The sequence below is a fragment of the Monodon monoceros genome, unplaced genomic scaffold (genome assembly GCF_005190385.1).
Source record: "Monodon monoceros isolate NGI ecotype Baffin Bay Population unplaced genomic scaffold, NGI_Narwhal_1 Super_Scaffold_12, whole genome shotgun sequence".
Taxonomy (NCBI): domain Eukaryota; kingdom Metazoa; phylum Chordata; class Mammalia; order Artiodactyla; family Monodontidae; genus Monodon; species Monodon monoceros.
In genome coordinates this window covers 55,808,990-55,831,268 of record NW_021703768.1, presented here as the reverse complement: position 1 = coordinate 55,831,268, position 22,279 = coordinate 55,808,990, and the positions used below count along the sequence as shown (strand labels likewise).

The 22,279-nt window shown below is 39.0% G+C and overlaps 1 protein-coding gene across 2 annotated transcripts; it reads right to left on the bottom strand.

The window, feature by feature from the left end:
• Positions 1-1,543: 1,543 nt before the first annotated feature.
• MRPS36 (mitochondrial ribosomal protein S36) lies at positions 1,544-14,935 on the bottom strand. Of its 2 annotated transcripts, XR_003792778.1 has the most exons (5): positions 14,672-14,935; positions 5,444-5,507; positions 4,055-4,242; positions 3,078-3,181; positions 1,544-2,797 (listed from the first exon to the last, which is right to left on the bottom strand). XR_003792778.1 is itself a non-coding variant. In XM_029218120.1 (4 exons), exons 1-4 carry the CDS (start codon positions 14,711-14,713, stop codon positions 3,164-3,166), a joined length of 312 nt encoding a protein of 103 aa, XP_029073953.1. In that variant the 5' UTR covers positions 14,714-14,929; the 3' UTR covers positions 2,916-3,163. The 2 variants fall into 2 exon arrangements, 1 of the variants encoding a protein (XP_029073953.1); XM_029218120.1 differs by lacking the exon at positions 1,544-2,797 and having other exon boundaries at positions 2,916-3,181; positions 14,672-14,929.
• Between the last annotated feature and the right edge of the window lie 7,344 nt (positions 14,936-22,279).

The window sequence follows — 22,279 nt, the reverse complement described above, 5'->3', positions numbered from 1 at the left end:
ATACGACTTGCTGACAGACTGGACATGGGTTGTGGGGGAAGAAAAGGATAATTCTAAGGTTTTGAGCTGGAGCATTTGATGCTTCTAAGAGTTGAGAATCCTGATTTTCAGAGTTAGGTTGAAGAAGGCAGCAGAATACAAAAACTCCTAACTTACTCAAGGTAATACAGTGTAAAGGCTGAGTCCTTACTCTGGATCTAGGCTACCTGCATATGAATACTGGCCCCACCACTATTCATTTACTAGGTTTATGATTTGGGCAAATTATTTAACCTTTCTGTTGCTAGTTTCTTCTGTAATAGGACCTACTCACTGGGTTGCTGTAAGGCTTAAATGACTGCACACGTCAGAAACCCTTAGGATACTGTCTGACAGAGTGCAGTTTATGTTAGCCATCACATAACTATTACTGGTCACATTCCAGCTCTTTGTCACTACTTGGGTCTTTATTGAGCACTGATATATTCATTAAGCAAAATTCTCCTACGTTGCAGAAAACATACCATCTCTACCACTTATATCTCTGAATTGTAGCAAGTCATACCTAGTGATATATGGTGTCACGTGACTTAGGTAATCGTTCCTTCTAAAAGACATCACTGTTAACAGTAATCTAACCTCACTTGTAGTAGAAACAAGCTAAATAGTGAGCTAAATTTGAGGCTTGAGGTTCCCAAGTGTGCCATGGCATATGAATTGATAATCACATTATACCATGCTGCTGACAAGTAAATTCCTATATTGGGACATTTTAAATAGGGTAACAAAAGCAATGTTTAAGTGATATTCTGGGTTCATTAGGGCACTGTATAAATATAAAATACCATTCAGCATCTGTATAGCATTTTACAGTTAAGAAAGCGCTTTCACACACCAGTAGTAGCCAGCTTCCAAGATGGCCCTAATGATTCTTGCCTTCTGGTATTAATGCACTTGTGTAGTTTACTCACACAATGAAACAGGCTGTTCTGTGTGCCTAATAGAGTATTGCAGAAATGAATGTGTATAACTTGAGTCTAGATCATAAAGAGGTACTGCTGCTTCTGCCTGTACACTTGGATTATTTGCTCTGGAGGAATTCAGCCATCATGTCATGAATTCATTCAGGCAGCCCTGTGGAGAAGCCTAGGTGGAGGGGAACTGAGGCCTCCTGCCAACAGCCAGCATCAACCTGCCAGCTATGTGAGTGAGCTATCTTGGAGATGGATGGTCCAGCCCTAGTGAAACCTTCAGATAACTGCAGCCCCAGGTGGCATTGATTGCAACCTCATGAGAAACACTGAGCAGAACTGCCCTGCCAAGCTGCCCCAGAATTCCTGACCCAGAGAAACCATGAGCTATTAAGTGAGTGTTGTTTTCAGCCACTAAATTTGGGGGTGATTTGTTACAACGTAGTAGACAATACACTAATTTGATCCTGCCTATCACATTGTATAGTACTGGAGAAAAAACTGCAAGATGGACAAACTGAGCGATTTGCTAACGGTTACAGATACTTAACTGTTTAACTCCTAAATGAAAACACAAGCTATTTACTCTAAGTCAAGCCCAAATTCTTTCTATGACACCATCCTCCTTGGGAGCTCATCCTATGACAGCAATTCCCACGAACATCCTTTTGCCATACCTCTAGTCATAAATTCTGTAAAAGTGATATATTTTTTCATTGGAACTTTCATGGCAGCAGCTGTAGTAAAGGTGGTCCTCAGACGGTACCAGTATTGGGGTTTCTAACTGCTGGGCCACGGCATTACTCAAGCCACTCTTCATTTCCTGCACCTACTCTGAGAGCAAAAAAATTGCCTTGGGCTTCCTTTTACTGAAATGAGAAAGCTAAGGAGAAAAAAGAGAATAGTGCTAGTTTTTAAGAAATTTTTCCAAGTATATTTTTGAAATAATAAAAAAGAAATCATGAGTCATGTATTTCTCATAAGTTACCAGAATAGCTCATTGCTAGCACCAAACTCCTATTTCACATTCAAGTTGGGCAACATTTATACTAGGCCACAATACAGAATTTACACGAAAAGCAGATCAACTCTGAAATAGTAAAAAAGAAAAAAAATATAAAGATTAATCCATACGCAACTGGGCAAATACAAAAACGTACTCAACAATTCTACTGTGTCTATTACTCATGAGTTACCCTTACTATTAGGGATGACTTCTTTAACGCATATTCTAGAAATCATTAAAGGTATAGAAGAGAATTTATTTCACTTTGTGAGGCTTTACTTTCACAATCATACATACCCTTGGCACAGGAAGAGCCTATTAAAATTCTGTAAATTGCCTTAATAAGGTGAATAGGTTGATTTTATGAGGCTTTCGGACAATGAAGTTTGAGAAAGTTTATGATTGTCAGGATTTGTACACATGATCACAATCAAAACAGTAAAATAAACCAAAGAACAAGACTTTCTTAACACCCCTAAAAACATAATAACTTAAAATTTCTGGTCAAATGTTATTCCTATGCTATATTCATTTTGATCTCTTATTTTCCATTTGATACTGACATTTTTTTCTGAACACAGGTTACATAATCTTTTGTGTTAACTCCCTAGTCTTAATACCACAAAGGCATCTGTTTTACCATGGCTGTATTTTTATTATTTAGAGTACGATATGCTTATTGAGCCAGTTATTCTCCAGTAACTTTGTGAATGCAAAAACACTGAGAGAATTAAGAACAAATAATGGAGTCATTATTTCACTGATCCTTATCCAATTCCAGGAAAATTACTTCCAGAAAGCTGCAATTCTGCCGGATATATTCTTTCCATGTTTAAACAAACTGAAAGAGAAGTGAAATTATGGTAAACCTATGATTGTTCACTAGACATTGTGTACTTTTAATAGTTCAACACTGTAATGCTTGATAATTTGATTATCTGAGTAAATTAATAGGCTAACATTTAAAAATGTATACTTTAATAAGTATAAAGTATATAAACAATCAGGTAAGCTTCTGGAGAAGCTGACCAAGATACATAAATTAGGAGATACAAGTGTCCTAAATTTTCTATACTTCTTTTTTTTTTTTACAGAAATTTTATTAAAGTTGTTTAATGTACAATTTCTCATTTGTCATTCTGGAAGTCCTTCATTGTAAAGACTCTTCTTTGTCTGATTAAACAAACAGCAGCCACATTGTCAGCGATTATTCTGGACCTCCACGCTGAAAAGGAAGTAATAAAGCAATAAGATTAGGTGTTTCATTTACAAAGAAATGTTTTCATGGCCACTATACAAATTTGAAACATTTTAATCAAATGATCTTTAGGTTTTAAAAACAATTTCAGATTTTTCATAGCTTTGGGGCACTCCTATCAATGTTATAAAGAATTTCAGATCTGAAGAGGACTCAAGGTTGACGTAGATCAATGGTCCTCAAATTTCTTGGTCCTTTACACTCTAAAAAATCAATGAGGGGGCTTCCCTGGAGGCGCAGTGGTTAAGAATCTGCCTGCCGATGCAGGGAACACAGGTTCGAGCCCTGGTCCGGGAAGATCACACATGCCGCAAAGCAACTAAGCCCATGCACCACGACTGCCCAGCCTGTGCTCTAGAGCCCGCAAGCCACAACTACAGGTCCATGTGCCACAACTACTGAAGCCTGCGCGACTAGAGCCCATGCTCTGCAACAAGAGAAGCCACCGCAATGAGAAGCCCACGCACCGCAACGAAGAGTAGTCCCCGCTTGCCGCAACTAGAGAAAGCCCACGCACAGCAACGAAGACCCAATGCAGCGAAAAGTAAATTAATTTAAAAAAAATTAATGAGGACCCTAAAGAGCTTTTTTCCATGGGGTATATATATTTTGCTATTTACCATACTATACTTCTACACATATATTCCTTCATGCACATTTACTGAGGGCTCGAACATCGTTTATTTCTCATAGTCCAGGCCTACATGACCATCCCTGTCTTAGCTATGGACACACCTTGACGAGACAATGGGAAGAACATGGAAATCAGCAATATGAAACTCCAAAGCCAATAACGTTGAGGTGTTTTCCACAGTATTGGGATAAAGAGCAACAACGTACTTGGATAAATTCAATTTCTTCTTGAGATACAAGTTTCCTTCTGTACTTCTGAGGTAAAGTTTTTATTAACTCTGCAGTGTCTGGTGGACCCGGATGCATCAGCCAGTCTGGCGATTTACTTCCCTTAGAATGCTGTGAACTTGAAGAAGAGTGAGACGGTAGTCCTGCTGACCTCAGAACTTCTGACACTGAAATTAAAAAAAAAAAAAAAAAATAGAGGAATTGTTCAGTGTCTTAAAATACTATTTTGAATTATCTATCATTAAATAATCAAGTTATTCTTTTTTTTTTTTTTTTTTTTTTTTTGCGGTACGCGGGCCTCTCACTGTTGTGGTCTCTCCTGTTGCGGAGCACAGGCTCCGGATGCGCAGGCTCAGCGGCCATGGCTCACGGGCCCAGCCGCTCCGTGGCATGTGGGATATTCCCGGACCGGGGCAGGAACCTGCGTCCCCCGTATCCGCAGGCGGACCCCCAACCACTGCGCCACCAGGGAAGCCCTCAAGTTATTCTTAAAATGATAAGTATTACAATCCAAGAGATAAGTATTATAGAGTAACTTCGTTGGGTAGCTATATATAGTTTCATAAAGTTCTCTTTAAAGCAAATGAGGTAGTTTTAAGTGAATGAATTACTAAATTGAAGAGTTAAGTTCATAAAATAATGAAATTTCTAGGTAGTGGAGTTCAACCCGTATGGATAACTTACTTACATTGTGTCATATGGTAGAGATTACAGGTAATACCATACAATGGAGAATAAGAAAGTTGGTAAATGCAGATGAGATTTGTTTTCTCCATACTTGTTTGTCACCTATATCTTAATTTTTCAAGAGTTACAATAAGTTAAAAATATCCATACAAAATTTGTTAAAATTCTCCCTGAATTAAAGGCCAAGTATCTTATAATTAAAGACAGCTGACAGAGCAGTAAGAGAAAAACAGAACTTGTTCAGAATCTTCAGTTACTGTAATAGGCAATGATTGTTGAGTTCTAAGGCAATCCAAGAAATATTTACTGCCTCGATGAACAGATAAATCAGTGAATGAAAGAAAAGGTTAGCTGGGAGAGAAATATAAGAATGGTGGTTATTCATCATAATCTCTGCAAATATAAGCATGGGACATTCTTCTGAAGGACAGAAGGTGGAACAAAAATTCCCATACATAAACACAGTACAGTATCATTAAAAATTCAGAAATACCTACTGTCAAGTTACTACTTTTTTACAAGGAGGTAATAGAAAGTTAGTTAATGCAACCTAACATACCATTGTGATCTAAGCTACCATTGTCTACCGGATTCTAAAATGAGAAGTATTGTGTATAATAGAATATTCATGTATAAATCTGCATGTACATATCTTTTTAGTATAAATAAACTACAGCTTACCATTGGGTTTAGGATTGTCTCTTCTGTCAGGGAACCTTATTAATGGAGTATGTGGCTTGACTACCTAAAGGAAAAATAAAATGCATGAAAAAGAAATGAAGCACTAAAATAACCTCATTTACTACATAAGAAATAATCTAATGAACCTCACAAGCAGATGCCTTTGTTAAAATAAAATAACTTAGTACCTGACAGCAACTTTAAATTTTACTATTTTAAATTTTACTCTTTCCCAACAAGGATAGCTAGTCTATGAACTATTACCTGATATTCATAAGAACTTTGTACTTTATACATCACAAGATATTTTACTGTACTGCCTACTGACCTCAAAACAACCCTATAAGGTGATAAGGATTTTATGTTGCATGATTTCTAAATCACCCTGATGATTGGTAAGAATTGGAAGTTTCCTGACTTGTATTGAGTGTTGTTTCCCTACTATGTTAACACCTAGTGGTTTAGATAGAATAGGATAAAAAGCATATTGAAAATTAGGTAATCAAAAAAATACTTTTTCTGACTACAAAAGTAACCCATGTTCTGTGTAAAAAATTTGGAAAAAACACAGAAAAGCACAAAGAAGAAAACACCATCTATAAGCCAAAACCCACATAAAATAGATTTAAACATTTGATAGCCCTTGACTTCAGCCTTTTTCCTATACCCATAGAAATGCATGTATTTAGAACACTGTTTTTAATAAGATATTTGAAGAGTATTAATGTTTTATCCCTAAAATTCCAGTTAATGCTACAGAGGAGCTTAAGCAGAACTTTCAGTATGAAATCTGAATATATATAAAATGCTGAGACTCTAATAAACAGAGCACTATTTTTTACTAACGTAATCTGTAAGTTGCTGTGTAACTAGTGAGACAGGTGTGTGTTTATCTGCAATATATTTGTATATATGTACTACACATTACACATTTTATATGAGTACAGAAGCAAATAGGCTTGTAGGGATGGGTCTGAAAACTAACCACCATAATTCTGCTGCTGTGAGAAAATGCTGGAAGATAGTTGTCTCCCTAAGCATTAAAGCATGTTCACATCTTTCGTGTTAAAAAACAAACCTTCTCACTCCATGTAGTACCTGTTTCTTTTCATAGCCAGGCTTCTTGAAAGAGTGTTCTTTCCTTCCTATAGTCCTAAACTTTTCAAGGATAAACTTCAAACTCGCATTTGGCACACACAGGCCCATCATGATCAGGTCTCTCCCTACCTCTCTAGCCTCATTCCCCACCACTGTACCTTTCACTCCAGGTATTCCGAAGTACTTTTCATTTCCCTAACTCCTCATACCATTTCCATCCCCATTCAATCTACAGCTTGTGTGCTCTGCCACGAATCTCTCCCAGGTCCCACCCCGCTTCCATGCCTCCACTTTCATCTGACTGCTTATCTTTGAAAACAGCTCAACTGTCACTCCTTTCTAAGAAGATTCCCGATTCCTAAATCTGATTTAAAAACTCCTCCTGTGTTTCCACAGCAACCTGAACATCTTAAGAATATGGTGTAGAGGACAGTAAATGAGCCAATCATTACAGGAGAGCAAAGCTCCTGGAAAGGCAGAGATGGAAAATTAAGTACTTCTGCAGCAGTAGCCAGTACATAGTAAATGCTCAGCAAACATCTGACAAATGAGTGAATAGACCATTTGTAGGTAAGGGCTAACTGTATAGGTATGTAAGTATGTATACACACACTTAAACAAATGTACATACACGAGAGAGAAAGAATCCATTTCAACATTGCTTTTGTACACTTAAAAATATGGTTGGGCTTCCCTGGTGGCGCAGTGATTGGGAGTCTGCCTGCCGATGCAGGGGACGCGGGTTCGTGCCCTGGTCCGGGAGGATCCCACATGCCGCGGAGCGGCTGGGCCTGTGGGCCATAGCCGCTGGGCCTGCGCGTCCGGAGCCTGTGCTCCGCAGCGGGAGAGGCCACAACAGTGAGAGGCCACAACAGTGAGAGGCCCGCGTGCCGGAAAAAAAAAAAAAAAAAAAAAAAAGGTAATATGCCCATATAGATTAAATTCCCACAGCTTGGTATCCCCCCTTTTTAAGAGAAAATTTTAAAAATACATAAAAGTAGACAGAGTAGTATAATAAACCCTGATAAACACATCACAGAATTTCAACAGTAATCAATCTTATTTCATCAACCCTTCCCCCATTAAACAAATCCCAGTCATCTCATCTCATCTGTTAATACCATCTACATGTATCACTAACAGAAAAGGATTTGGTTAAACCATAGTCCCAATACTTTTCCCACACTTAACAAAAATAAGTCTTTAATATCATCTATTATTTAGCTATGCTCAAATTTTCCTGTCTCAAAATTGTCTTTTTTAAACTCTAAATGTAAATACAAAGAGAAACAAATAAGTCTGTCAATTAGTTGACCAGCTTATAACTAAGGAAAAAAAAGGAGCTAATCCAAATAACTTTCATAGTGCTTGGACTATATACCTTCAGTCTAAAGACAAAAAGAAATACAAAGAAATCTTGAACTTTTTACTTAGTAGGTTGGTTGTATAGATATAGCTATACATTTTGTATATATTGTAGGACTAAGCAAATGAGTATATTGATGTTTGTGGAACGCAGGGATTTCCCTGTGAGAGAAAGAACATACAAATATGGGATGAGGGAAGGCAAGGAAGAATACTGTAGTGTTAAGACTGGAATCTGAGGGAATCAGTAGGAAGTCAGGATAAATGCCATGAGTTTATTCAACCAGCCCCCTGTTAATTTGGGTTGTTAATTTGAGTCGTTTCCAATCTTCTTCCAGTTCTCATATACCACTGGGCACACCCCCACTCACCCCACCCCCCAGCCTTTCTCACTATGGACATCTCCCACCAGAGTATTCTATCTGTTACAAATGATGAAACTATATTAACACGTCATTATCACCCAAAGTTTTACATTAGAGTTCATTCTTGGTGTTGTACATTCTATGGGTTTTGACAAATGTACAATGACATATTCACTATTATAGCATCTTCTGTGTTCTGCCTACTCATCCCTTCATTCCCCAATCTCTGGCAACCACTGATCTGTTTACTGTCTCCACAGTTTTGCCTTTTCCAGAATGTCATGCAGATGGAACCATACAGCATGTAGCCTTTTCAGATTGGCTTCTTTCATTTAGTAACATGCATGTATGTTTCTTCCATGATTTTTCCTGGCTTGGTAGCTTATTTCTTTTTGAAATAACATTATAAATTATATTTGTATAATATACAAATATATAATTATATAATAATATAATATTACAATAATATAATTTGGGTTGAATAATCTTACATTGTCTGGATGTACCACAGTTTATTTATCCATTCACCTACTGAAAGACATCTTGGTTGTTTCCAAGTTTTGGCAATTATAAATGAAGCTGCTATAAACATCCATGTGCAGGTTTTTGTTCGGATGTAAGTTTTCAGTTCATTTGGGTAGAAGTGCGATTGTTCAACCATATGGTAAAAGTATGTTTAGTTGTGTAAGAAACTGCCAAACTGCCTCCCGAAGTGGCTGTGGCACTTTGCATTCTCAACAGCAGTGAATGAGAGTTCCCATTGCTCCACCTCCTTGTCAGCATTTGGTGGTGTCAGTATTCTGGGTTTCAGCCATTCTAATAGGTATATAGAGGTGTCTTACTGTTGTTTTAATTTGCAATTAATTCCCTAATGACTATGATGTTGAACATCTTTTCATATCATTGTCATCTGTATATCTTCTTTGATGAGGTGTTTGTTCAGCTCTTTTGCCCATTTTTTAGTCAGGCTGTTTTCATTGTTGACTTTTTTTTTTCCTTTCTTTTTTTTTTTTCCGGTACGTGGTCCTCTCACTATTGCGGCCTCTCCCATTGCGGAGCACAGGCTCTGGACACACAGGCTCAGCGGCCATGGCTCACGGGCCCAGCTGCTCCGCGGCATGTGGGATCTTCCCGGCCCGGGGCACGAACCCGTGTCCCCTGCATCAGCAGGCGGACTCTCAACCACTGCGCCACCAGGGAAGCCCCATTTTTTTAAATATAAATTTATTTATTATTTTTGGCTGCACTGGGCCTTCGTTGCTGTGCGCGGGCTTCCTCTAGTTGCAGGTGAGCATGGACTCCTCATTGCAGTGGCTTCTCTTGTTGCAGAGCACGTGCTCTAGGGCGTGTGAGCTTCAGTAGTTGTGGATCGTGGGCTCTAGAGCACAGGCTCAGTAGCCGTGGTGCATGGGCTTAGCTCCTCCATGGCATGTGGGATCTTCCCAGACCAGGGCTCGAACCTGTGTCCCCTGCATTGGCAGGCAGATTCTTAACCACTGTGCCACCAAGGAACTTTTAAGAGTTCTTTATATATCTTGAATAGCATCCTTTATTAGATATTCTTTTTGCAAATATTTTCTCCCAATCTGTGGCTTGTCTTCTCATTCTCTTCACAGTGTCTTTTGCAGACCAGAAATTTTTAATTTTAATGACATCCAGTTTATCAATTATTTATTTCATGGATTGTGCATTTGGTGTTGTATTTAAAAAGTCACTGCCAAACCCAAGATCATCTAAGTTTTCTTCTCTGTTATCTTCTAGAAGTTTTATAGTTTTCCACTTTACATATAGGCCTATGATCCATTCTGAGTTAATTTTTGTGAAAGGTATAACGTCTGTGTCTAGATTCATGTTTTGCAAGTGGATGTCTAGTTGTTCCAGCAACATTTATTGAAAAGACTATCTTTTCTCTATTGTATGGCCTTTGCTTCTTTGTCAAAGATCAGTTGACTATCCTGTTATTTCTACCTTTCTAAGTCTCTTAGTTTTAGCTGTGCCTCATATATAGCATAGCATTGAATATTCATTTGTTGGCCAATCTGAGAATACTTTTAAAAGGGCAGTTACACCATTTAAATTTATAGATACAACTCACAAGTTTGGTGTATTTTCTGTCATATCATTATATGATTATTTAAATATAAAGTCCTTTGTCATATGATCTTTTTCTTTGCTTTCATTTGTGGGGTTTGTTGTTTTGTTTTTTGGTATTTGGAAAAGATTTGTACTTTTGTATAATGTTTATGTTATGTTGCTACCTTTAGATAATACTCTTAGTTGCCCGTTTCTGAGATACTATCTATTGGTTCACTATTATGAGAAAGAATGAAAGTAGTTGATGGTAATCTCTTCTCTGCCTTCCCTCCCCATCTTTTACTACCATTTAATAACCAGAGGCAATTAGCAAGTTTATTCTACCTTCTATATACTCTTCCCCTTACTCCTTCCATTTTAAAAGTTTTATTAGATCTATACTGTCAAAAAAAATAATATTACCAACAAGTCTTTCTCCCTTATCTGCATTATTTAGTCTTAGTTCTATAGTTAAATACATTCAGTGCTTACATCCAGTTCCTATATTACAACAGCCACAAGTACAAATAAGTATTTCTTAGTTGTCTGAAGCTCATTCTCTGTGAGAGCTGTAAGAAGAGCTTCAGGGAACAATATTCCCTGAGTTATTAAAGGTTTAGAAGAGTTTGTGGCCTTTACACTTGAAGGTCAATGTAGCTAGATAAAGCTTTGGTTCACATTTTCTTTAACTACCTTAAATATGTTATCCACATGTTTTCCTTAATGAAGTATTATTGTTGAAAACTCTGATAACTTCCATTCTCTTTTAAGTGCTTGGTCTTGTCGCTTGGATCACCAAATAATTTTTTCTTTAAAATTTAATGATTTTACTAGAATATACTCATTAATCAAACATACTGGATCAAATATACAAGGTATAACTTTAAGTTTTCTTTTGTATCAGGAAAGTTTTATTAAATTATAGGTTTTGAGACTTGGTCAACTCTATCTACTTTCACTTTTTCATAGACTACTTATTATACAAAAGTTGCATCGTCTTGTCTTTATTGTCTCTATGATTTTCTCTGAAACCCTTTCACCTTTTTTCATTATCAGTGATTTCTTTTGGAAACTATTATTCTATTAAGGAATCCACTTCTATGATTCATGAAGCCCAGGCAGAGTTAACAGTGACGAGTTCTGGAGGTAACACTCCACTCTGGACTTTCTGGTTATAACCACCATCTCCTCTCTCTACCTCAACTGAAAACCGAGCCTCATGAGGCCTCAATCCCTGCCCTCCTGTTCGTGGAAGATGCCAAAGCCAACTATGTAAGAGGCTTTTTTAGAGGAGAAGACAACTCTTGTTTTCCCAGAAGACAAACCCTCTACTTTGCTTTATAAGGCAGATAGCAACCCCAAACCACAGACAGGTTGGGACCTGCCTAGGCCTCAATCATTATCTGTGACTTTTTAAAAAAATCATTTTTCTCCTTTCCTCCACTATTTCCTTTAGCAAAACTTCCAAGTTGCCTATTGACCTTTATATTCTTTCCAGTTTAGCATCTATTCCTGAAAGGTTCTTTTCTTTTACTCTTAATTCTTTACTGAGTTCAGAACTGTACCATCCCTAAAATTTTAATCTAAAATCTAAACTCAACTACAACCTTTTAACTTACAACTCTCTTCTCTGTTATTTCCCACCATCAGTTCCAGCAAGCCCTTCATTTCCTTTATCGTTCCCTTTTCTCCCAGTCAATTGGTTCCATCCTGACTTTACTTCCTTTCTCATCTAGCCTAGAACCTACAGTCCATTCAAAAACCTCTTAGCACTCTCAACTGCCTTGCTGGAGGTTTATTTTCACCTCACCTGTAGAGCTCAAACCCTGAATTAATCCAACCACTTATCTTCTTCCCCTGTGTCTCATGCAGCCAAACGATTTCCTGAATGATTAACTATCTCCTTTCTACTATTGCATCATCCCAAACATATCAAATATATACTGCTTGGCATTTATTTTATTATTATTATTTTTAAATAAATTTATGTATTTATTTTGGGCTGCATTGGGTCTTCGTTGTTGCACGCGGGCTTTCTCTAGTTGTGTTGAGTGGAGGCTACTCTTCGTTGTGGTGCGTGGGCTCCTCATTGTGGTGGCTTCTCTTGTTGCGGAGCACGGGCTCTAGGCGCACGGGCTTCAGTAGTTGTGGCACACGGGCTCAGTAGTTGTGGCTCAGGGGCTGTAGAGAGCAGGCTCAGTAGTTGTGGCGCACAGGCTTAGTTGCTCCGCAGCATGTGGGATCTCCCTGGACCAGGGCTTGAACCTGTGTCCCCTGCACTGGCAGGCGGGTTCTTAGCCACTGCACCACCAGGGAAGCCCCTGCTTGGCATTTAGCAGGCATTTAATGAACACTTATAAATTACTCTTCTAAAATTACTTTTGAATACCCTGTGGTCCAGCCAAATCCCTCTACTTAATGGTGACACTATGCTTTGTGAATTCCTATCAGTTTGTGCCAGCCTGCTGAAATACTACTCTTTCTTCAAGACACCAATCAACAGCCAAGTTCTAAGCTCTGTGGAGGCACCATGTATTGTCTTGTTGGCACTGCAGTCTCAGCAATGAGTATAGGCCTGGCACAGAAGTACTCAATACATTTTGCTAATGTTAACATTTAATTATTACATAATGTCAGCACATACTGCTTTGTATTATGAACCTGAATACAAGTCTTTGCAGCTTTGTTAAAAGGAGACAGACCATTTCTTACTGTATATCTCACAGCATCTTTTTTATTGTTGTTGCATATAACAATAGTAAGTTCTTTATTATTGCTGTGTACTGTTCCATTTTAACAAATCTACCACACCTTATCTTGCTAATGGGCATTTGGATAATTTCTGGCTTAGAGGTTATTATTAATAAAGCAACTATGAACATTTTTATATAGTTTTTTAAATAGGTATATGCACTCATTTCTCTGGGATATAAACCTATGAGAAAAACTGCTTGGACATAGGGTAGGTATGTTTAACTAGTATTAGAGGCCCACAAAAGTTTTTCAAAGTGACTGTACCATTTTATATTCCCACTAGCATTGTATGAGAGTTTCAGGTGCTTCATGTTCTCATCACCACTTGGTATTGTCAGTCTTTTTAATAATTTTGGTGGGTGGGGTAGTACTTCCTGGTTTTAATTTGCATTTTCCTGGCAAATAATGATGTTGAGTATCTTTTCACTGGCTTAGTGCTCATTTGAATATCTTGCTTTGTGCAATATCAAGTTTTTCTTACCCATTTTAAAAACTGGGCTATATATTATGGATATATATAATTATCTATTATGGATACCAGTCCTTTGTCGGATGTTTTCCTGTCCTCACAGCACCTTTAACGCTCAATAACTACCCGTTGAATGAATAAGTGAGGATCATTCGTTGCAATGGGAGCAAAGACTGGGATCTAGGATTCTCTTTCAGAGCGAAATAACTTTAAGAAAAGGTCTTTTAAGAGATGTGCAAAGGGAAATGCACTTCTCGTGTCAAAGTTAAAAGGTAATTGTACAATAATATACTTTAAGAGTTGAAAAAAACTCGTGTAAAGCAACCACAAAAGTGGAGATTGTGGCCCATTATATACCAATTTTACCTCTCCTATTTAAGCTAGAGATCACAGCTGGAGAAGCAAAAACAAAAGCTGTCAGGAGTTGGTAACTGATGTGTGGATTAACAATAAAGTTCCTCTAGCGCCAATCTAAATTCAGGGGAAAAAAGCTTAGGAAACCAACACTAAGACATATATTACAGATAAACTTAAATATGTATTTTTTCCATTCTCCCCCATCCAGCCTGTAACCAGACGCTGGTTGGTGGGGGAGAACCCGCCTCCGGCGAGGACGCAGCCCGCGGGGCCAGTTCTCTGGCCATTCCCAAGACCTTGAAGGGACACCAGGTCAGAAGCAGGGTTCGCTTCCTTTCACTCACCGCTACCGCCTTCCTTCCGATTGGCTGATCCGCGACAACACAGACAATACTGGTCGCTGATTGGCCAGGATATTGCCAGGACAGCCAAGCCTGCAGACTCCTAACAGGCTAACGAGGTCCCGGTGGAGGGCAGTCCAGGGACTTCGGAACAGCTATGTGCCTACCTGCTGAGATGCACTCCCGCGGCCTGGCTCGAACCCTCAGCTGCGGTGCCCGGCTCACTGCCCGACCTAAAGAGCTCAAGGTCCAATTCTCACATACATCCCGGGAAGCCGCTGCTGGCCCTATGCAGGGCCGTGGTCACCGCGCAGTCTCCACCACCGCCTTTCCTCCCCAGCGCCGGTGCTACAGTCAGCACCATCCCTACTGCCTACGGCGCGAAAAGGCAACCGAGTCTCCTTACCTGAACGACCCTGCTGGCAGACGCCATCTTGCTGCCCATCATGACCCCCGAGAGGGGCAGCTTCCGGGCCCTGGCGAGTAGCGGCTATAACAGGAGTCCTGGGCGGCTGGGGGCGGGCTCTACCTGTGACGTCACGGAGGAGGAGCGGGCGCTCGGGAGAGACCCTCCTCCACTGCGGAGCTAGCCCCACCCACTTGTGCCTGACACCGCCCCTCCTCTTTTCCTGCCTGGGAACTGACTCAGGTGTTTCCCATTGCTTCGTTTTGCAGACGAAGGTTTGTGGTATTGTATTTATTTTGTTCACCGGCCTATGAGTGATCTGGGACCATTTCTTCTCCAGATAGGCAGTTTCCAGTTTCAGTGTAGTACAAAATTTAATCTGAAACCAAATAAGTAATATAAATTCTTGTGGCTTCCTAAAACGAACAATCTTGTTAAAGTTTAGGAGTAAGATGCCAGCTCAGAAAGAGTGGTCAGTTCCGGGTCTATACAAGGCCACCTCATACTCCGTTGCTTATTATTTTTTTTTTTATTGAAGTGTAGTTGTTTTACAATGTTGTATTAATTCCCGTTGCTTATTAACATTTCTCGATTTGGTATTCTGATTCCTTTCTCTACCATTAGTCCTGATATTAAACTACTGCCTACTTGGAGTTTGAGAAAACTCAGAAGTTCAAGTTTTTCTTTTTGAAACATGAGCCATCCATGTCATTCCACCACATTATATTAAATTCTATGGTAAATATTAATGTTTACAATGTTAAAAATTTTTAATACACAATATGTTGCAGCCATTTAACTTTGTAGGTAATGCAGCCTTACACTATTGTAAATATTTAGAGTGACAAATTTGTTTTGATGATCTAGGTCAATGGTTTCTAAATCTAGAGGGTTATTGAGCCTAAACATGGGCCCTTCTGATTCAGTATGTGTGTGGAGGACACCAGGAATCTTTTTTTTTTAAAGCTTTCAAAGCTTGTTTTAGCAGCACATATTCTAAAATCAGATTGATAAAGTGGTTAAATGGGCAAAGCACATGAACCGGTAAATTACAGAAAAGAAACACAAATTGCCCTTAAAAACGTTAAAAGACATTCAACCACCCTTATTCTAAGAAAAATTTAAACTACACTAAAACGCTATTTTCAATCCGTCAAATTGGCCAACAGACAGAATTTGGAGAATATGATTTGGGGAGGCTGTAGGGAAAGAGGCACTAATGTATATCGTTGGTAGTGATGAAATGAAACTTGTATTTTAAGACAGGACAAGAAAAATTAAACATAAAATTCTCTGTGTGTCCCTTTGGGCCTCCTCCCTCCCTAATGTGTACGTGCATCTGCATTACACATTAACCAGAGCTCATCAAACATGGGAGCACTTGCTCAACTGCAAAGATCTTTTTGTTTTTTTCTTTCTTCTGACGCTAGCAATGTAACTTCTTAAAACAATAGCCTTCTTTCCCAGATCTGTAGGGGGTAACGGTGACTTGCTGCTCACATGGTTTATGTATGCTTGGTGAACTTTATGTAAAAGATCGGTTTGTCATTTTGATGTACAATCCTTTGTCTCAAAAATATATGACTGTGCCTTAGACTTCTAACAGGCGGAAAAGTTCTCAGAGCTTTCTGAGAATCGGCTACCTGGATTATAATTCTGTTTGGCTTGAATAAAATTCCTCCCCCCCCCACTCTTATCTTGATAGTTAATTGAATATCAACTGAATAGTTAATTGAATTTTCATCGACAGTGGGAGTAAAAGATGGTACTCGAAAAAACTACATACTGAATGACTCCAAATATATGACACTCTGGAAAAGGCAAAACTATGGAGACACTTAAAATATCAGTGGTTGCCAGGGGTTGGGGAGAGGGAGGGACAAATAGGCAGAGCACAGGGGATTTTTAGGACAGTGAAACTATTCTGTACGATACTATAATGGTGGGTACATGTCATTATACATTTTTCAAAACTCATAAAATATACAACCCTTGGGTGATAATGACATGTTAATGTTAGGGTTCAGTTGTAATAAATGTACCGCTCTAGTCGGGGATGGTGACAGCGGGGTGAAGTTGTGCCTGTGTGCGGGAAGTAGGTATACGGGAACTCTGGATTTTCTGCACCATTTTGCTGTGAACCTAAAACTGCTTTAAAAAATAAAGTGGGTCTTCCCTGGTGGCGCAGTGGTTGAGAGTCCGCCTGCCGATGCAAGGGACACGGGTTTGTGCCCCGGTCCGGGAAGATCCCACATGCTGCGGAGCGGCTGGGCCCGTGAGCCATGGCTGCTGAGCCTGCGCGTCCGGAGCCTGTGCTCCGCAACGGGAGTGGGACAACAGTGAGAGGCCCGCGTACTGCACACAAAATAAAAATAATAATAATAAAAGTGTATTAAAAAATTTTTTTTAAAGTCACCATTGCCGAAACCAGATAAACTAATGTGTTTTTAAAGTTCAAAAACGGTGACTATACTTGATGACATTGTATTGTACAACTGAAATTTACTAAGAGAGTAGAACTTAAATGTTCTCACCAAAAAAAAGAAAAGAAAGAAAAGGTAAATATGTGAGGTGATGGATGTGTTAACTGATTGTGGGAATCCTTTCACAATGTATACATATATCAAATCAACACACTGAAAACTTTAAATATTTTACAATTTTGTCAATGACCTCAATAAAGCTGGTGGGGAAAAGCTCAAAAGCAACAGCAGCTTAGATGCCTAGTACACAGACTTTTCATTTACATTCAGAGAAACAGCAAGTTTCTATGTGAAAATCTACAATATTAGATTCTCATTCTGGTCATTTAAGAGAGAATTTATTGGCTACTTTTCTAAATAAAATAAATATTTGTCATTTTCCTTTATGATTATACTTAAGAGATGAAGAAAATGGGCAAAGAATTCCCATGATTTTTTTTTTTTTGCGGTACGCGGGCCTACTCACTGTTGTGGCCTCTCCCGTTGCAGAGCACAGGCTCCGGATGCGCAGGCTCAGCGGCCATGGCTCACGGGCTCAGCCGCTCCGCGGCATGTGGGATCTTCCCGGACCGGGGCACGAACCCGTGTCCCCTGCATCAGCAGGCGGACTCTCAACCACTGCGCCACCAGGGAAGCCCACAGGTGGATTCTTAACCACTGCGCCACCAGGGAAGCCTAAGATTTTATTTTTTTATACAGCAGGTTCTTATTAGTTATCTATTTTATACATATTAGTGTATATATGTCTAGAGATTTTATTAAAAGATAAACTTTCCAAGTCCTGTAATACCAAGAAGTTTCCTGGGAATACCTGATGATAAATTCAGAAAATGTCAAATGCAATACAAATTACTGGTCATATTGGTATGAATTTTGTTTGGGAAGACTGCCAGGAAAATGCTCTGACGTCTCTCTACTTGTGGATTTATTTGTAAGTGTTGGCATTCATACTCCACAGAATTCTCATCCAGGCCCCTTCTTGATTAGTTCTTTCTAGGATGAAGATGATAAAAGTAGCTGAAGCTGAGGCAGCAAACCAAATCCTATCTTATCTTCCTGCTGCTCAGTTTCAATCACCCTCCCGTCATCACATCATTTGATTACTCATCCCATGCAAGTCTCGTGATTTTCGTCTTGTAAAACAAAGGATGTTGTCCACCCTCCAGTTCTACAAGGATCAAGTCATTAGCCACTGCAATACCTGACCTACAGTATACCCTGAAAGGAATTCAAAACAGAGGAGGCACTCTGTGCTTTAGGAGAACAGGCAAAACAGGCCCTTAGTTAGATATATTTCAGGAAATTTTGTGATTCTGGTTTCTTGCATCCTCCCATACTTAGAAAAGCACTAAAATCCTTAACTGGTGTATCTGTTCCTCTTGACTAGCAGTAACCTTCTACTGAGATGTATACTGGATTGCACATACTTATTAGCCAAAGTCACATATATAATTGGCCTGTCCCCCTACCTCTTCGGAGCAGTTCCTCAGAGCTCTCTGAGAGGCTGTCTCCTAGTCCTCAGTAGGACACAATAAAACTCAACTCACAGCTCTTACATTGTGCATTTTTCTTTCAGTCAACAGTCTATATCCTGAATGCTATTACTTGACTATTTTCATGGACCTGTGGAGCACACCATCTGATTCTACCTTATATTGTGTCTTAACGTCCCTATCTTATCTGGCCTTTGACTTTCTTGTTCCATGTACCTCGTTCCTGACATTTGCTGTACATCTGTTAGGTAGAACTCATTGTGTATGACAACTTCCTGATGTGATGCAATACAAAGTACCCAGAACAACTTGTGAATTTTCTTGATAAAAAAAAATTGAAACTACTTTAATAAAGCACTTAGATCTGACTTCTGATTTACAGGAATAAAGAGGTGAAACAAGCTACCTACACTACTAGGAAGCAATCAGACTAATCAGAATAGAGAACTTTCTACAGGGCAACTGGTTCCTTCAAGTCAATGACTGTAAGAAGAAGAGGTTGGGGGGTGCATATAATCTGTTGCAGCTACTCAATTCAGTTCAACTAGAGATCTTATGATGGGGTTACGTCCCAATAAACCTACCCTAAGTTGAAAAGATCCTAAGTCAAAATGAATTTAATACACCTAACCCTTTTTTTTAATGTATTTTTTAAAGTCTTTATTGAATTTGTTACAATATTGCTTCTGTTTTATGTTTTGGCTTTTTGGCTGCGAGGCATGTGGAATCTTAGTTCCCTGACCAGGGATTGAACCAGCACTCTTCATTGGAAGGTGAAGCCTTAACCACCAGACCGCCAGGGAAGTCCCAATACACCTAACCTTAAATGTGCTCATAACACTTACATTAACCTACAGTTGGGCAAAATCATCTAACACAGCCTATTTTATAATAAAGTGTTGAAAATGTCATGTAACTTATTGACTACTGTACTGAAAGTGAAAAACAGAATGGTTTAAGTATACTGGTTGTTTGCCTCTGTGACTGTGTGGCTGACAGATGTGGCTCGCTGCTGCGGCCCAGCATCATGAGAGTATTGTTAGCCCAGGAAAAGATCAAAGTTCAAAATTCAAAGTATGGTCTCTACTAAATGCACATAGCTTTTGCACCATCAGAGTTGAAATATCCTAAGCTGAACCATCATAAGCAGGAGACCAGCGTATGCTATTGTAGAGGGAAAGCAGCCATAGATAATATGTAAACCTATGGGTGTGGCTTTGTTCCAATAAAACTTTATTTATAAAACCAGTCAGCTGGTAAATCATAGTTTGATATGACAAAACAACCAACCAAACAACCATCACCACCACCACCATTTTTAAGAAAAATGTATTAGCAAAAGCACCACTAGCCTGGATTTTAAAAGACTGTGACTGTTTGAGATGTAAAAAGATATTTGGGTCCCCAACTAAGAAAGCTGTTCAGATGGGCATAATCTCTAATGCCCTCTTCAGATATGGCCAAAGTTAGTAATGGATAGGGAGAACCTTCCAAAGGGTAGAATGAACCACAGATAAAGAACTGCTTCCAGAGAGCCAAATCCAAAGGTGTTCCCTGTCCCCTAGGAAAGAGCACCTCCTATCACTTGCCAAGCAATATTTCAGAACTGCTACAGTCCTTCTCCACTATTGTTCGCTGGCTGTATGAAGCAGTATAGCTTGTCTTTTCAGTTCATAGGTCTCCAGATCAGGAAGAGCTACATCTGAAATAATGTGAAGACTCTTTGAACTGGTATGACTAGATGACATTGTTAGCTTACCTTCTTTGGGGAGAGGTGCATCTTTTACATGCAAAAGGGAAGTTAATAATTAAGACCAAGGTAGCAGGTTGTGGTACACTATATTCTTTTCAGCAAATATCCATCTGGTTTCCCCAGCACTTCCCTGCTGTGAGAGTATACTTTCGTGCCCCAGTGATGTTGAGCTTGAGTGGAACCTGGGTGGAAATAATGTATACCTGTTCCAAGTAGAAACGAAATGTGCTTGTATAATTTGACTTGGCCTCATAAGCCATGAGCATGTGTTTCAGACAGTGGCTGCACGCTCAACCTGGGTCCTAGAATGATCAGCCAAACCATGGATCCAACAGAGAGTATGTTTCTTATAAGCCACTGAGATTTGAGGTTTTTCAGCATGATTTCCAAGAAAGCTAACTAATACAATTTCTCCCTCAGAGCTGGGCTGTAAGAGGGAGCACACAACAGGACAATAAAATCTTAGGAAAATGCAGAAAGTTTTTCTGAGGATGGTGGTAACCCTTTGAGTTGGGATTCACTAATAAAGCGTGCATCTATGATTTATTTAATGCTGTATCTTTGGATCAGGAAGGTATTTTCCAGAATGTTTTTCTATGAGAAAAATATAACTTCTTTTATAATTCATGTGGACCATTTCCAAGAATACACTGTGGCAAAAAGAGTAACTACACATAAGATTTAAAAAACTAGGGCTTCCCTGGTGGCGCAGTGGTTTAGAGTCCACCTGCCGATGCAGGGGACACAGGTTCGTGCCCTGGTCCTGGAAGATCCCACATGCCGCGGAGCGGCTAGGCCCGTGAGCCACGGCCGCTGAGCCTGCGCGTCTGGAGCCTGTGCTCCGCAACGGGAGAGGCCATAACAGTGAGAGGCCCGCGTACCACAAAAAAAAAAAAAAAAGATAAAATTTAAAAAACTACACATAAATTATGATTTATCAAAACAAATGAAGCAAAACTATAAATATTCCAAAGAAAAGTTTCTAGAATTCAAATCTCTTTATTTTTGTTACTGATCTAAAGAACAGATTTCAAATGCTATTACCACTGCAGTGCATCTTTTCCAGTTTAAATTCCTTCTTTTTTTCTTTAAACGTCATTATGTCTTTTTCAACTAGAGCAATGTTTTAAAAATATTTATTTATTTATTTGGTTGTGCCAGGTCTTTCAAATGCTATTACCACTGCAGTGCATCTTTTCCAGTTTAAATTCCTTCTTTTTCTTTTTAAACGTCATTATGTCTTTTTCAACTAGAGCAATTTTTAAAAAATATTTATTTATTTATTTGGTTGTGCCAGGTCTTAGTTGAGGCAGGTGGGCTCCTTAGTTGCAGCGCACCGGCTCCTTAGTTCTGGCTTGCCGGCTCCTTAGTTGCGGCATGCAAACTGTTAGTTGAGGCATGCATGTGGGATCTAGTTCCCTGAGCAGGGATCCCTTAAAGTCCATCTTAAAAGAATGTTGAAAACACTACATTGTCTATAAAAATTATCAACAGCTCCAAATTAATAAAGAGCTCAAATTAGTTTTCCAAAACTGGAATTGGATTCTATAAAAGGTGGCAAGTTCTATTTTTTAATAAGATAGAATAATATTTATTCTTTTTATTTTTTAACTTATAAAAGTAATGCACAATAAACATAAAAATACAAAAGAAAAAAGTCACAAATTTTCTATAATAACCACAACCGTTAACATTGTGAATATGTTTTTCTTTTTCTTTCTTTTTCATGATTGAGGTGCTTTATTTGGGTGTCTGTTTAAAAATGCAGATGGGGGAGTGAGAGAACTGGGGAAATGGTGGTCAAGGGGTACAAACTTGCAGTTAGAAGATGAATAAATTTTGGAGATCTAATGTACAGCACTGTGATTCTAGTTAACAA